This window comes from Halyomorpha halys, unplaced genomic scaffold (genome assembly GCF_000696795.3).
Source record: "Halyomorpha halys isolate HHAL.00 unplaced genomic scaffold, Hhal_1.1 Scaffold1088.1, whole genome shotgun sequence".
Classification (NCBI taxonomy): domain Eukaryota; kingdom Metazoa; phylum Arthropoda; class Insecta; order Hemiptera; family Pentatomidae; genus Halyomorpha; species Halyomorpha halys.
In genome coordinates this window covers 132404-148460 of record NW_027107060.1, presented here as the reverse complement: position 1 = coordinate 148460, position 16057 = coordinate 132404, and the positions used below count along the sequence as shown (strand labels likewise).

The following is a 16057-nucleotide window of genomic DNA, read 5'->3' as shown; positions in this document are numbered from 1 at the left end:
ATATAATGTATGTATGTATATTTTAATACTATATATAATAATAATGCATCATTATAATATATTAATATATCATTGCACTATATTTTAGGATAAGAATATTTAATTAGTAACTGAATTTTGGATCAGATCACTTATTACTAATATGATTATGATGAAAAAGTAATGTGGTGCTGGATAGACAGGAACTTTACTGAATAACAATTGAAAAATGTTTAAGGGTGTCAAAAACGCTCATATACAAAAACTCACTCAATTGATCATACATAATTTTCAAATTTTAAATAAATTACAAAATTGAATCACCCTTGTTAGTCTATCATAAAGAAAAAAATAAAACTGTTTACACTACCAAAATATAGTATGTATCTCTGTATTGCATCTTATTATTCATATAATACTTTAACATTTTTGTGGTTCAGTATTTTGTTCGGAAAATACAAAAGTTTTCAGGTGTGATTACAAAGTAATTTTCACTCACTTAGTTGTAGCAACAATCATTTAAATTATCTTGAAAGGAGTAATAAAATGTATTTTATACCATGTTTCCTTTGACTCTTCCCTATCATGTAAAAGGGATTTTGTTCATTTTTTATTAATATTAGAATCTATTCTGGCCCAATAACAAATAGAACAAGTGATTTCTATTTGTTTTGAAACAACATGAGACGAATGGGTTTCTTAGAAAATTATTGGTTATAGAGTAGTAGTAACATAATTCTGAAACTATGCATAATAATACTTCTGTGCAAAGAGTGTTCTGAATTTTTTTGTTTTGATTCAGAGTATTAAAGTTGTTTCACAACTTATTATTTCATAAAGTGTAGCTGATGTATCAGAAGTATTTTGAAATGTAATTTCATCAACTAGTTAAGAATCTTTAGTAAAATTAATGAATTCTTTATTAAAAAGTAATAGATTTCTAGATAAACAGTCTATATTAGAATGATATTTCATAATTTTAAACATTTCCATTATATTTTTTTGAAAATGGAGAATATTTTTTCTGAGTCTTAACATCGATACCAAAATATTATAACTCATAAGACATTTGAAAATAAGAATTTCCACCATTTCATCAATTTTATGATACATTGTGGTTGCTGGAAATTGAATAAAAAAGGTTAAACCATTTTTAAAAAATAAGTGAGGCGATTAGTTTCAAAACTACCTCAATCAAATGTTTTCACAAATAGGAACCTCTGGCCTGAAGTAAGCTTAAAAAAAACAACTATTTCTTGATATGTTGAATTAAGATGGTATGCGGATATTAAAAGAGTACTACTATTACATATTTATAGAAAATATTTCACCTTTCTGAAGGTTCAATTTTCTTTCCATTGAAAAACCACTCCAGACCAGCAGTCTGATCTTGAAGTTCAACATCTAAAACAACCTTTTCTCTCTCAATGCCAGTAATATCTTTCAATTTCTTGTTAAAACGATTTTGATCTGAAAGAAAAAAAATTGTGTGTGTATGTAAACATATGAATGAAATATTATGCAAAATTCATTCCATCTTTTCTAAATGTTATTTTTCTTCATTCTAAAGGAATTAAAAACAAATTAATTATAAAAATGTTGGGCAAAAGTATGAAAAAAAAAAGGTAAGTTCTAAGTTTTATTTCTCTTAGGAGTAGATATAACAGTAGTTAACAGAAGTGAAAAAAAAAAAATTTCATAAAACATTCTTAGTTCTTTACAAAGCAAGTATGGGAATTGAACCCCTCTGAGTTCATTTATATACACAAAAAGTTACTAAAACACTTTAATAACTTTTCACTAAAAACACTTTTAAAAGAAATGTAAACTTCCCTAACCATAACTAAGGCAACCATTTGAAACAGTAAATGCAACCTGTTTGTCATACCATAACATCAATTATCAAGCATGATTTTGGAAAAAAAACTTTATTATGATCAATGATAGTCAATTTTGTTAATAGTGAAAGTAGGCCTCTTCACATAATTAGGGAGAAAGATATTCAAGGATTTTTTAAGAGAGGTCTAAAATTTACAATTATTATATAAATAAACACAGTAAAACTCAAAATTTATAGTATATGGTACTAGTATTTTTAACTAACTCATCACAGTGTTAACTTTTATTAGGTAATTATTAAAAATGTGATTATCAGCTGATAAAAATCTATTATATTAGTTATTTAAAACAATTACAACAACTTTGTATGACCTTAATAAAAATGAGGCCTCTCTTTCTCTCTTAAACTATCTTATAATAGATTGAACTACTTACATTAAGAGGCTCCGAGAGAGGAAGATTTTATTATTTAGTCAGTATTGGAAAAATTATCTAAAAGTAGAACTCGTGTGGATTCTACTCAATTTAATATTTATCATTAGGAAATTCTTGGGAAACAGTGAAAACTCCTATCAGTGAATTTAATGTGATATCACAATTTTTTTTTAAATTTTAAATCTGCAGTTATACATTTTTCAAATGGAATATAAGATTGAAACTCATGGTAGAACTCTATTAAAAGAGAGTTTAAAGATAATCATTTAATTAAAAAAATTAGAAAATTTATTTGATGCTAAGTACACATGAGGTAGACCTTACAAAGCAGCTATGATTAGACTGAAAAATTTCGAGCTCATCGCCTTCGAATCCTTCTGACATACTGAAGCAAATTATGGTGGTGCTATTTACATTACAATTGAAAGTTTTTTTTTAACTCAAAAGTCAGCTGTTAGCTCAAGACCAAATGGAACAAGTACACAGGAAAGGATGACATAGAAGCAAGAAAGGAAAAGTATGACAGCATATAGGGAAAAGCTACTTTAGTACATCCCCTGAATGGTGCTAACCTGAAATATCAGTTAGCATAAACTAATTCGATTCATCTCAAGCATTTCTAACCCTTTTTCCTTGCATAAAATTTTAAAAACCTACTTCAGAATATCCTCTGTTATATATGCCACTTCTACAATTACTATTTATTGTCTTCAACCAACATGTTTTGAGAAGATTAGAAGTTTTTACCAATATTCAGATAAATAAGGAAATTTTCTGAATATGAATCAATTCAGTAAGATGTTTAGTGTACTAACACCATATCATTGCTCATGCTGTTAACATTAAAAAAAAGCAATAAGGTTTTACAATTTAAAAATAACAAATCATTCTAGAGACATCTCATCTCAATGATAATTTTTTAGGATACCTAACACAATATAGGTTGTATAGGCACACTTAATTGAACTGGACTTTGTCTAAATTTCATATTTTTGTTATAGACTTTTGAAACAAAACAATAATGATGGATGAAAATAATTAATTTTTTTTCTGATGGTTTTTGAAGCCTATAGCTAGCAAATTCATGAATTCACACTTATCACAAAGGAATTATTTTGAAAAAATAATTAAACATTTGTATATGTAAATAAAGAGACAAACTTTTGCTGCTATTTATGTTTCGTAAATCATTAATGTCTACTTACATTGAACAACAATTTCAGCCTCTGTTTTGTCAGCATTTGTTGAACATGCAAACTGTCCTGCATCAGTAACTTTAGCATCTTTTATGGTCAGTTTCCTTTTTCTTCCATCTTTGCTAATGGAAATCCTAAAAATCAATGAAAAATACTTCATTAAAATTGGTAAAAAATGTTATACATTTATATTTTTTTCTTATTCATCTAACATAAAAGACTTATATTATGATAAACAATATTTGTAATAACAGTTTATCAAAATTATATTTGTATATTGTAACAAATACTCATACAAAAGTTAATAGTGCAGCGAAATTATTATAATAAATAAATTTTCCCATCAATATTGAGGTTTTAATTAAATAATTAATGCAATCAATGTAATTTATAATATAACCAATGACTCATAACGTAATTTATTATTTATAATCTTAACACTTTCTTGAGACTGATTAATATTGTTTAAATAAATAAAATTTTATCCATTTTAGTCTCAAAACATTTTTATTCTCTCTATAAGTCCAACGTTTTGGCCCATTCGGCCATCCTCAGGGACGATCTATTACAAACAGCTTTTATTACACATATGATCTTCAAAAATTTCGAACAAATAACAATATTATTTATTATTAATCTTACCTTAATATAATTTTAGAACTAAATCATTTAAAAAACAACTTTATGCAGGCTATTCTGCCCAGGTCAATCCAACAAATTAATCCTACGAGACATTAGGGAATCATATATTATTGTTAATAAGCATTTCTTAAATTATGTCTAATTACCTAATTAGTCAATTTTCACATTAAATTAAAAATTAAAATTATTTATCAGTCACCTTCTTTGTTAAAAATTTATCACAACAATATTTGTAACCTTCCCTATACTCAGGTTAAGCATTTAAATTATTTGTTAAAACTATATTTGGGTTAAAAAGCTGTTTGTAATAGATTGTCCCTAAAGATGGCCTAATTGGCCAAAATGTTGGACTTATTGATAGAATAAAACCTGATACCTGGGAAGACAATGATTATATATTGATAAAGACGAAAAAGGGAAGTTCTGCAAATTTTGAAACTGGAGCAATCCCCTGGTAGCAATAAAATAACTCCCAAAATACATAAGACTCAAAAGAAAAGAGATTATGCTGCACTTTTTGAACCTTGTGCGAAAGCATGAAAAAATTCCAAAAGATTGAGAAGTAGCCATTATCAATCCAATCTTTAATAAGGGAGATAACAGAGACTGCTATGACCTCCAAGGTATATTTCTCTTAAGCATCCCAAGTATGAAATATTTCAAGATCATATAAAAGAGGCCAAGAGTTAAAAAAATGCTGGACAATATGACTTTTGTGAAAATCGTTACACCCAGAACTTTATTTTGTACAATGAGACAGGTCTTGAAAAAAGTATTAGAAAAAAAAAGGAAATTTAGAGGATAGAGATGAAGCCAAAGAGAATAATTTCTGTCATTAGATTTGAAGAGAAAATCTTTGAACAAGTAGAAAATTTCAAATACCAGTGCACATGAATGAAAATGGTTAAATTAATTTGGAGGTAACTGAGCAAATCAAGAGAGGCTTCCTAAACTGCTGAGAGGTGGAGAAAAAGAGAAAAGTGGCTGTATGTGGGTTAATATTTTTCCCCATTCTGAAGTGTTCTTCAGAATCATGGATCTTGAAAAAGGAACATAAGTCATGAATACATGTAAGGAATAAGATTTTCCAAAAGATTGAGTCGTTACAACTATCAGCTTGAATCTCAACCTTAAACCAGCCAATGATGTAATTGATGAGAATTGAATGAAATGGCTTTGACCCCTCTAACAAACGAAACCTTGTGGCATTGCCAGCAAAACCTATTGGGCCAAAGTAGACAGGAATCGAGGAAAAGCTTACCTCAGAACTAAATGCAAAAATGAAGTAAAGAAAGATTTCCAGAAAGAGTAATTCAATGGTGAGAACCTCAATCACTACTTGATAGTGAAATTCTTCTCATGTTTCTGTGAATATAAACACTACAGCATGTCTGTGTTCATCTAATGTCTTTTCATTTGCACCCTCATATTTAACTTATTATTCATAGATTATCACTTTCTCTTTTTACTAACATGGAATTTAAATAGACAGTTGTAACTCTATATTTAAAAAGTTTAAATTATGCATAAATTTCATTTAAAAAGTTGATTCTTTTTGGCATTCTTTGGGACTAAAGTCAAGTAAATAGATAATTTCTGTTACCAGAGAACTGACACAGTAGCTTGTATTTTAATATTTCCAATTACCTTTTTGAAATATTTATGACTTACCTCTTATCAGGTTTAATTTCTTCACCATTCTTTGTCCAAACCACATCTCCCAGTTCATCATCAATTTCACAAACTAATGTTATAGTATCTTTTTCAGTTAATTTTTGGCTTTTTAATACTTTAGTAAATTTATATGGATATTCTGAAAAAAAAGAAGTAAATTTTAAATAATAAATGGAATGATTATATGATGGAAATATTATTATTCTACTCTATAGGTCTGGTTAAATGTAGAATAATGTATAGATATATTAATTTTAGTTTGTAGTCAATTAGTACAGTTAGTTCTGTGTTCTGTATGTGCTTTGTATTGTTCAGCACTGGTTGTTTTGTATGAATGGTAAATTTAATGAAATAATTTTAGTTTTTTATAGGGCAAAAATGTGAAGTCTTGAAATTAATATTAATAAAAATAATTAATCTATAATTATCAATAGAATAATATTATTATCAAAATTGTTGTGAACGTTTATATTTACTAAAAAAATTTGATTATTTTTACCTTTAATTTCAACTGTAGTTACAGTTTTATCTTCTTGTTTGTCAATTTTACACATGTATTCACCACTATCTTGAAGCTCTGAGAACCTTATTGTAAGTCGGCACACTCCTTGCATATCTTTTGATATAGCATATTTATCGCCATCCTGAATAAATAAAATTAAAAGAAAAGAAATAAATATAATGGGAAACACTATTTCCAGGTAGCATAATTTAACTTGCGATCTTATAGGATAAAATATGATTCTTTCATGAAACAAACTTTTAAAAATTTAATTTTTCTTTATGCAAACATTAGCAAAAAAAAATCTAGATTTTCTTTTTGGCACCACCTGCCCCACAGCTCTACCACATCAAACACATACCTAATAATTGTAACATATCTAGTTCATTTACCAAATATTTGCTTAAGAACCTTTTTGTTTCGAATATAAACATATATCTGTCCTGGGCCTAAGACTAGAGTAGCCAGAAAGAATACTAATGTATCTAGGCACTGGTATCACTTAGGATAATAATATTACAGAAGAAATTAAAAGAAGCATAACAGCTAGTATTAAATGCTATTGGTCTTTGATGAAAATATTCTTAAATATTAATTTTAATTTTATTCATTTCATTTAATCTCATTTCAAATAGAGATACATTCAGAGATCTTAAAGTAAAAGTTTACTGGACAGTTCTGCAACCAGTAATATATCTTATAAAGATAAATAATATATCTATGTATTGTGAAAATGAATTAAAACAATGGATAAATAAATATAAGTGAATAAAACATAGTTAAGAAAAATAAAATATCAGAATAGGAGTGAAGTGTTAAGTGAAGTATGTAAATAAGTATTTTGTATTGAAATGAGCAAAATAAAGAAAGTAGTGATAGAATGATAAAAATAGGTAAAAAGAGGACAGTAAAAATATTTGGGGATGATAATAAAACTTTTTTTAATTAGTTATATATTATATTATTTATTATAAATGGAATATGGTATGGGTGCAGTCAAATTAAACTCAAATAGTAATATTAGGTACTATTTTTATTTGAGCCAACGTTTCGCCCCCACATTGCAGGGCTTCGTCAGGGCTAAAAAAGATACAAACACTTAAAATAAGTAAAAAAAGGTATGTGAAAAATTATAAGGGTATACAATGAAACGTAAAAATTAAATAAGAAAAATTAAAGGTTATAAACAATAAATGAAAACGGTAATGGTAACAGATAAAGAGAAGAAATATTAAAGAAAGTACAAATTAAAAGATGAAAAGGGATAGGAATAAAATAAAATGAAACTGAACAAGACAGAATTCATATCTGTTTTGACAGAAGTTAAAGTCAGAGTAAACTGTTTGTATTGGGAGGAGTGGGGATGGCAGTTAGGTACGTCACATTTGAAAATAATTTTAAAGTAAACAGTGTAAAAAATATTAAAATTAGGTAAAAAATAAATGATAATATAAATAATAGAGTGGAATTGAATGGGTGGAAATGATCCAAGATAAGAGCATGTCAAGGTTAAGACTACACATAAGTAAGAAGTAAGGAAATGAGTATACAGTAACTTAAGGAATTTCAAGCTATCTCTGAGGGTGCTTGATAAATCAGAAAGCAACACAATTCAATCACATAACTGTACAATTTTTCAAATAAATGTTTTAGATGATTCAGTTTTTCCCCCCTAAAAAATTAACTTTGATACTTCCTAACCCCAACAAATAACTGTAATTGCTTTATTATGACATGGATGTACAATTGCAACCTTTATGTATATAAAAGTTTTTTTGTAAGGAACCTTCATATTTGATATATAGAAGTTTCACTGTACTTTGTTTTTGTCGAATTGATCTCTAGCCTCAGGTTTCTCACAGCAGCCTTAAGTGCCAAAGATCATTAACAGGTAGATTCACCTCACCTAAACAGTAGTCCCAGATGTGTAGTACTCAGTGGGATCTTCCTGAATCTGGTTACTGAGTCCTTCTATCATGTCGCTCCCTGAAGCTTTGATTGGTTCAACAGGTACTTCATCACTTCTTATCATTCTTTAATTCTTAGATACTATTTTTAATATTGCTTACCTTTGGTGATATATCTACTGTATCTAGATGTAGCTATACTGGGGAGGCCCATCTAATGTATCTAGATTCCACAGTGAGATGCTTTTGAAATTTAAAATTTCTTTTCTACCTGTCCAAGAATTTCCATATTTTCAACTCAAATGTCATCCGCTTTGATCGTTAATATGCTTCTCTGTACCATTAGGATTTTACTAATTGCATTCAATTCTGTGAAAAATGTCTTACTCTCGCTTTTGCTTGAGAAAGGTTTGAGATTTCTTGAATCAGCACCTCTTTCTTTTTTCTCTATCATTAATTATTTAGCATACTATCTGGCATTAATGAACTCTTTCTACCTCTGTTATGTGTTCCATCATTACCACTACAACCATTCAGTACTCCTATCAATAATTGTACTCTCATACTCTAAAAAACTGTTTACTTTTTTTCACAACAGACCTCTTTATTCATTTTCACTGTTCATTCCACTCATTATCATCAAATCAACTTCATCTCAGGAAATATTTTTTCCTGGATAAAAAGCAAGATACAATATTGTATTAAAAATATATTACAGTCATCCCTAAAAATCTATCAATTGGAGGCAACATTATACAGCTAACAGAAAATTTCTTCTACTGATGATAGAAAAAGGCTGGTAAATTTTTTAACTTCAAAGAGACTTATTTTCGGAACTATTTATTACACTCACAAGATTATAGTGTCACATGGAGAAATTCAAAGATAATGGTAAGGTAACTATCAAAAAAACTTGTAAGATAACAATCTTACAATCTTCTAAGCTAACAAGTTTTAAGCATAGGTCTACATTAAATGATGTGAGATCATACTGAGGAACTAATGTGGAATCAAACAAATTTCTTGTCATTGTTGGAACTGTCGAGGTAGGTTATTTTCTTGATTATTCTGCTTAACCAGAAGGCCTCGACAATGCGTGTTCACTTAGTAAAGGTAAGGTAGTTGACAAGGAAGATGACTAGATAGGATGAGACTAATGGGTAACAACCGCTATATCTCAGAGGATGGTAACTATTCCGATAAACAGGAGGGAGGTATGTAGACCTGGAGGGTAGCTAGCCGCCAAAGTCATGCAGGAAGGTGCCTTCATCCTGCTGGGTACTATTCCGACAGAAGCGAAGGAGGTATGTAAGCCTGAAGGGTAGCTAGCCGCTAGAGCCTACGAAGGGATAACAGATAGAGGAGACAGATCATGTCACGGGTGAACAAAAAATAACAACCTTATTTAAGACCCATATTTATAGGTCTAGTGCATACGGCTGTGACCGAGAAGCGGTCTTATCTTATCTGCTTGAGATAGTTTTGTGCATTATTTTGGCATCGTTTATTTATTATTTTATCAAGATTACTAAGTAATATGTTCAAAAATTAATAATATGTAAAAATAACAATATGTTTCTATAACGGAAAGTAATGTATTAATTTGAGAGCTTCGGTAAGGCTTGAGGTGCTGCGGTCTAGTGGATTGGAGCTGAACTTCTTGCTCCCCTTGCTGCAGAACATTAGGATCTGAATCTCAAAAGCTTCCCACACCGATATTAAGATTTAATATCTCCTTTGAGATATACTTCATCTTCATAAATTGAATCTGTTGATACTATATTCATGAGTATGGAATGACATGGAACACTTAATAATAGATGGAATGCATGTAAAGTAGCAATGACTGGAACTGCAAAGATAATTGTTAGGACAGACGAAAAATGTAAATGTAATTTTTGGTTTGATAAAGAATGTAAGATATTAAACTAATGATAAAAACAAGTGTATAGAACAATGGTTAAAAAAAGGTTAGAAGATATTTGGAGGAATACTGATCCATTAGAAAAAGAGAAACACATCTGCGAACATAAAAAATGGCAATGACCTTCTTTTATCCTTGTACATCTAACAAAGCATAATAACTTAATTTCAAGTAAACAATATCTATTCAGGGTTCATGATATTATTTGCAAATGTTTCCTGTAGCAAAATAGCCACCCTGTACCACTCAATTTTCATACTTCTAATTATCAGTTAATAACATTACAGGATAATGTAACAGTAAATCTGTAACTTGTACATTCTTAGACTTCTGCAATGACCTTTACAATCTATATAATTTCCAACATAAATTTTCATATCCTTAAAAGGTTCATACATAACTCTAATCATGATAAAATTAATTTTTATTAAGATGACTTCTAAAATCATGTGAAACTAACTATTGCAATATAGTACGACCATTAAGTAGGCTTGTTAAGTACTTACAGCGATTTTTGTATTTCCTTTAAACCATGAAACCAAAGCCATACTATTGCTAACAGTACATTCCATTAATGTTTCATGCCTTGTATAACCTTCTGTTTTCTTCATTAATGGTCTTATAAATGTGTAGTTTGGATCAGCTTCTAAAATAGAAAAATTATTTATTTAATTATTTTCATGCTGAACTAATTAAATAAAATGCTTTATAATTTTAAGATGATGTTTAACTGAAACAAAATCAACAATAATAGTCTCTACTCAGACTATATTTAAATGTAGAAAGAGAGGGAGAATTTTAGAGCATGGGTGAAATGCAATTGCAAAATGTAGAACAGTTTGCAATTTTGTAATATAAAATTTGTTTAATTTAGAAGTTTTATGGGAAGGAATATGAAGATTGTTTTATCAGATATGTATATTACATAAATAAATTTCTATAATATAAATATTTAAAAAAAAAAAAAAGAGCTGGAAGATACAAGGGGGATGGGAGATATAAGGGGATTAAAGGTGCATGAAGGAAGCAAGAAATGATTTGGGCTGTGGTAAGTGAAAAGCCACTTCAACTTGGTATAGTATTGTGAAATGTAGGTATTCCTCAAAATTTCTAAAGTAAAGTGTTCAAGAAAACACATTTTGTTTATCTTCTTAATCATATTTCAAGTTCATTTGGATTAAATAAATAAAGTATTAGTGATAGACCAATATGAATGAGATGGATTACTTACCATCAACATTCAAAAATCCTGTACACTGAATTCCTCCAATTTCAATTGTATATTTTCCAGTATCATCGACCTTTGGATTGGATATAATTAACTGATAGGTGTCACCTTCATTTTTAAATTTATATCTTGAGCCAGGAAACAGTTCCTGTAATATCAGTGTTTGCTAAAGTTGTTATTTATTTACATATAGTTGTTAAAATTATTTTTAAAAAGTAATTTCATTTAACAAAATTTAACTAATGTGATAAAAATACAGCAATAAAGAACTAGTGAGAAAAAAAAGATTTTTACTTACATCCTTTCTGAAGAACCACTTTGGTTTACTGTTAGGTTTTGAAAAAACAGCTTCAAATGTCACTTTTTTGTCTTTTCCTTCTTTGGCATATTGATCCACCAGAGGTTTAAGGAATGAGTCTTGTTTCTGATTATAATTAAATTAATAATATCCATTAAAATTACATAATAATGTGAAAATATTATAACAATCAATATTTTTTATTATATAGTTTTTCTAATTAAAGTAAAACAATTATATTCCAAGAAAATGTGATACAATTTTATGTAGCTTTAAGTTAAAAATTTAGTTTATGTTCAAAATTTACTACAATACAAGATTATGAATCTAATGGCTGATTCTAAAATTAAATTGGCAAAATCGTTGTCTTTTCTGAGCACAGTTTTAAAATTATATTTATTTATAATATTCAAAATGTATCATACTAAAAACCGGCCAAACAGTGCCAAATTGACATTTTAATTAATCATAAACTTTAAAAGGTAAACAAAAAAAATATTTTATTTTAAATTTTGTAAATACTTTACCCTCTCTACTTTTTTAAGTTGGGGAACCTGTTTTTCTGTTTCTTTTAGTTCTCCCCAATCGGGATCTTCTTTATCTTTTCCCCATTTAGCATATTTCCTCTTTTTTAACATTGCTCTAAAGTCCATACCACTAGCATCTGTAAAAGGATATTTCTCAATCAATATTTCTGAGATGAATGAGGAGAATAAAAATTATAAAATAGAAGAAAAGATTACCTGACACATAAAGCTGCATTTCAGCTGAGTCTTCACCATGTATGTTGCTAATTACAATTTTATACTTCCCTTCATCATTTGGTTTCACTTTTCGCATACATAAGGTAATAGTGTTAGTATCTCCATCAGTCAAGAACTTAAACCTACCACCTTCTATAATCTCTGTCATGCCCTTAAATCATAAGAATTTTTCATTAAAATATTATTCTATTATATCATTCTGGATATAATTTTATATTATTTTAACTTACCTTATAAAATTTAAATGTAGGTGCAGGATTTCCTTCAACGCCAACAGTAATATAACCAGTTTGATCTAAACATAGCAACAAAATCAAATAAGAAGTAATAAAAGATCATTTGTACTCATTAAGGATTTATTAAGTAAGTTTAGTCATGAATATTTACCATTGTGTATTTATATATTCACATGTGTATATATTTATACTATGTATAAATGTGTCGGATATAAATAATTTTTTTTTTCTGTTGGCTCTACAGACCTTGTACATCTTTGGGCACCCAAGCCAACCTTCTCCAAGCCTGCTTGTCTTGGACTACTGCTTTCCAGTTCGTTGCATGCAGCTATTTTACATCTTTGTTGATTCTGTTTATCTTTTTTTTAGTGTCCCCCTTCTTGGTCATTTCTGGCATATGGGGGGGGGGGAGGGTTTCCATGGAATAGGGTTTTGTGGGGCTGCCACTCAATGAAAAATGTCAATACACCAGGCCAAATTTGAACCGGCGTCCCTAAAGTTCCCAGATGGCAAAGACCTGCATCTCAACTACCTGCTACGTGTGGCTCACTTCTGTCCACCCATCTGGCTATTGGCCTCCCACGTGGTCTGGTCTCTTGCCAACTATAGTGGATTCATTGTTGTCCTGATGGATTGTTTTGAACCACATGTCCTGCACATCTTAACCTCCTTTTCTTCATGTTATGAGAAATTGAGTTAGTTTTTCTTCTCTATGAGCTAAGGGTCGCTCCTATAATTTACGGAGGACTTACCTTTTGAATCTTTTGATTCTGCTGACCTGTTAGAGCCCAGGTCTTGTAGCCGCATATCAGAGCTGGCTTTATCATGGCATTGTACACCCTTAACTTTAGATTTTTAAAGATTTCAATATTCTTGACAGAGAGAAGGCTCGGTCTGTGCTTGTTGTATGCTGGTCTATCTCAGACAGTTAATCATTTATTGAGGTTATTAGTGGAGCTGAGGTATTTGAAATTTCTACTTTCAGAAAAAAATTGCCATCCACCTAGACCATGTCATTAGGGTGGATCTTTTGGCTTACAATCATGAATTTTGTTTAATATTCATTTACTTGTAAGCCGATTTCTTCTGCTTCTCTTATTAGAGGCTTCCCATGTCATCTTGGTTACTTTCTAGGATTGCAATATATTTTGTGTGTGCTAGGATTTTATGTTTTATTCCGATGTGCACCCCACCATTTTCTAGAGCTAAGTTTAACAACATTGATAAGAGTCCATCTTCACTGTTGACTTTGGAAGTAGTCCATTCCTTGATATTATAACTAGTGTTACAAATTTAAATGGGGATAACTCTTTTAGTTTGCCTGCCAGATATTTTTGAAGCTTTTCATCCATAGTTGAGCTTATGTTGTTGTTATTAAGAATCACAATATCAATAGTCTTAGATTTCTTCTCTTTCTTATTTATGAGTGGTATATTTGATTTTTTATGATACACTGTAGGGTTTGAAATAATAGATTTGTCTCAATTCAGCTTGATGGGGTATTTTTGAAGTAGCCAACTTGGATTATACTTAAAATGTGATGCCCTTTCATCCAATAGATTAAATTTCATTGATGAGGTCTGATGGAAAAGTTTTGTCACAATATTATGCTTTTAGAGATACTCGGTAGTAACTAGTACCTCACTGTGAAATTCTTTGTTGATTCTGTCACTGAGCTTAACCAGCATTTGTCAGATATTCTTGTGTCTCTTAGAACATGCCTTCTGTATGATCTTGTAGCAATAACCTGATGTTGAATGGCAACTAAAAACCCTTCTTTCCTCAGATTTCTGGAATATAATATCTAAATACTGTATAAATCAAGGGAGTGTAGTCAATTTTACGTATTTAAAAATCTCCCTAACATTCCGATGGTGTCAAGCAGAACTCCCTTTGGTGCCAATTTTAAGTTTTCTAAATCAAGTCTGAGATCTGTGCCTTCCATTGTTGACCAATTCATTGGAAGATTAGACAAGCAGAGTAACAATTAATTTTTCAAAGTGATATAAAGATTTTAATTCAAAACCAAGCACTTGATATTTCTTAATTTTTTCTGCACTAATAGTTAATAGATTGATGTCATGTGAAATTACTACATTATTACTTCTGGCCATTTTATTTCATTTGTGAATAAACAAAAAGTTTGGGCAGTTATGCGATAACATATTTGTTCATCCTAATAAACTTTTATTTCAAAATTTTTCAAAGTTTTTCTGAGGTATAGCATATTGAGGACCATCATCATTACTCAGTAGTCCCACAGCTCAGCATAAACTTTGGTTGTATGTTTTGGCCACATTATTATGCCTCATTAAGTATTATATATCTCTCACTCACATACTGGATAAATTCAAACATCCTAGAGTTTAGATGATGTTTATCTGTAACCAGGTTCTCGTTCAAGGTATGCTTCTTAGATGCCCTTGTTCCAACAATTTAATCCTGGATAGCTATAAAAAACCTTTCACTCTTGCCAAAGATTATCCCTTTCCTTAACCATTCAACTGACTATTTCTTTTAAGTAATAATAATTTTAGATGTAATAAAAACAAATCCTTCTGAAATCCAAAAAATGGAACCCATAATTAATACAACATAATAATATTTTAAGGTGATAGTTGGGCTTGTTTTACAATACAAATTTCCTCAAACTGTGGTATCATTCTCAGTTCTTTATCCACTAACCACTAAACAAGATTGGTATTTTATCTTTCAAACAACTACTGTTGAACAACTAGTTTCATATCAGTAAGATATTACAAGTTGTGATAAATTTTCTGAAGTATTATTAGTTAAAGAAGGAAAATTTTCCTTTACTACTAGTCATAAGGAAAAAATATTATTTTCTTTTTGAAGCTACTGCATCACTGTGCTCTCATAAGATAAATCAATGATAATTTCTTAGTTTGCTGCCAGAAGGCCAAAAAATCATATTTTTAAATCACAAACTGGTTTCTTATCTATTCGTATTTTAACATGTCAAGACCTTGAAAGAGAAATGAGAGTTGCTAGAATAAGACTGGTCAAGTGATTATTAATAATGAGCTTTACTTTTTTTGTTTCATCTGCAGGATTGGAGATTTTAAAATAAAATAAATTTTAAAAAATTGTATGAATAATAAAAATATTTGATGAAAAATTACGGATTTAACTTATTGAAGTGTATTACCTTCAACAGCTGAATAACTCTCTTGAACATCGACAATAGCAGGTGGTCCAGGAGATCCAATATCTTTTAGAGGGGTTGAAGATTTATTAATCAAGTCTTCTAGATCTGCTACACTAGGCCTTCTCATATCAGCACTTGGTCTTCTTCGCTGTTTTACGAATATCAGTTAATAAGTATTTTGTAAGGAAATAAAGCAGATTATACTAAATTATATAGTTTAATAATTTTTAAAATAATAAAATGTCAAAAATTCCTCTAGTCTTT

At 29.5% G+C, this 16057-nt stretch overlaps 1 protein-coding gene across 1 annotated transcript in view; it reads right to left on the bottom strand.

Annotated features, from left to right (window-relative positions):
* Positions 1–16057, bottom strand: part of bent (projectin protein bent) — a gene marked incomplete in the record, with an annotated part of 246334 nt that overhangs the window by 113404 nt on the left and 116873 nt on the right. The window contains 11 exon segments of the mRNA XM_067045412.1: positions 1311–1449; positions 3459–3583; positions 5763–5904; positions 6265–6409; positions 10605–10744; positions 11330–11474; positions 11625–11750; positions 12152–12288; positions 12368–12539; positions 12619–12683; positions 15794–15941. Coding sequence (XP_066901513.1) covers positions 1311–1449; positions 3459–3583; positions 5763–5904; positions 6265–6409; positions 10605–10744; positions 11330–11474; positions 11625–11750; positions 12152–12288; positions 12368–12539; positions 12619–12683; positions 15794–15941 — 1484 coding nt within the window.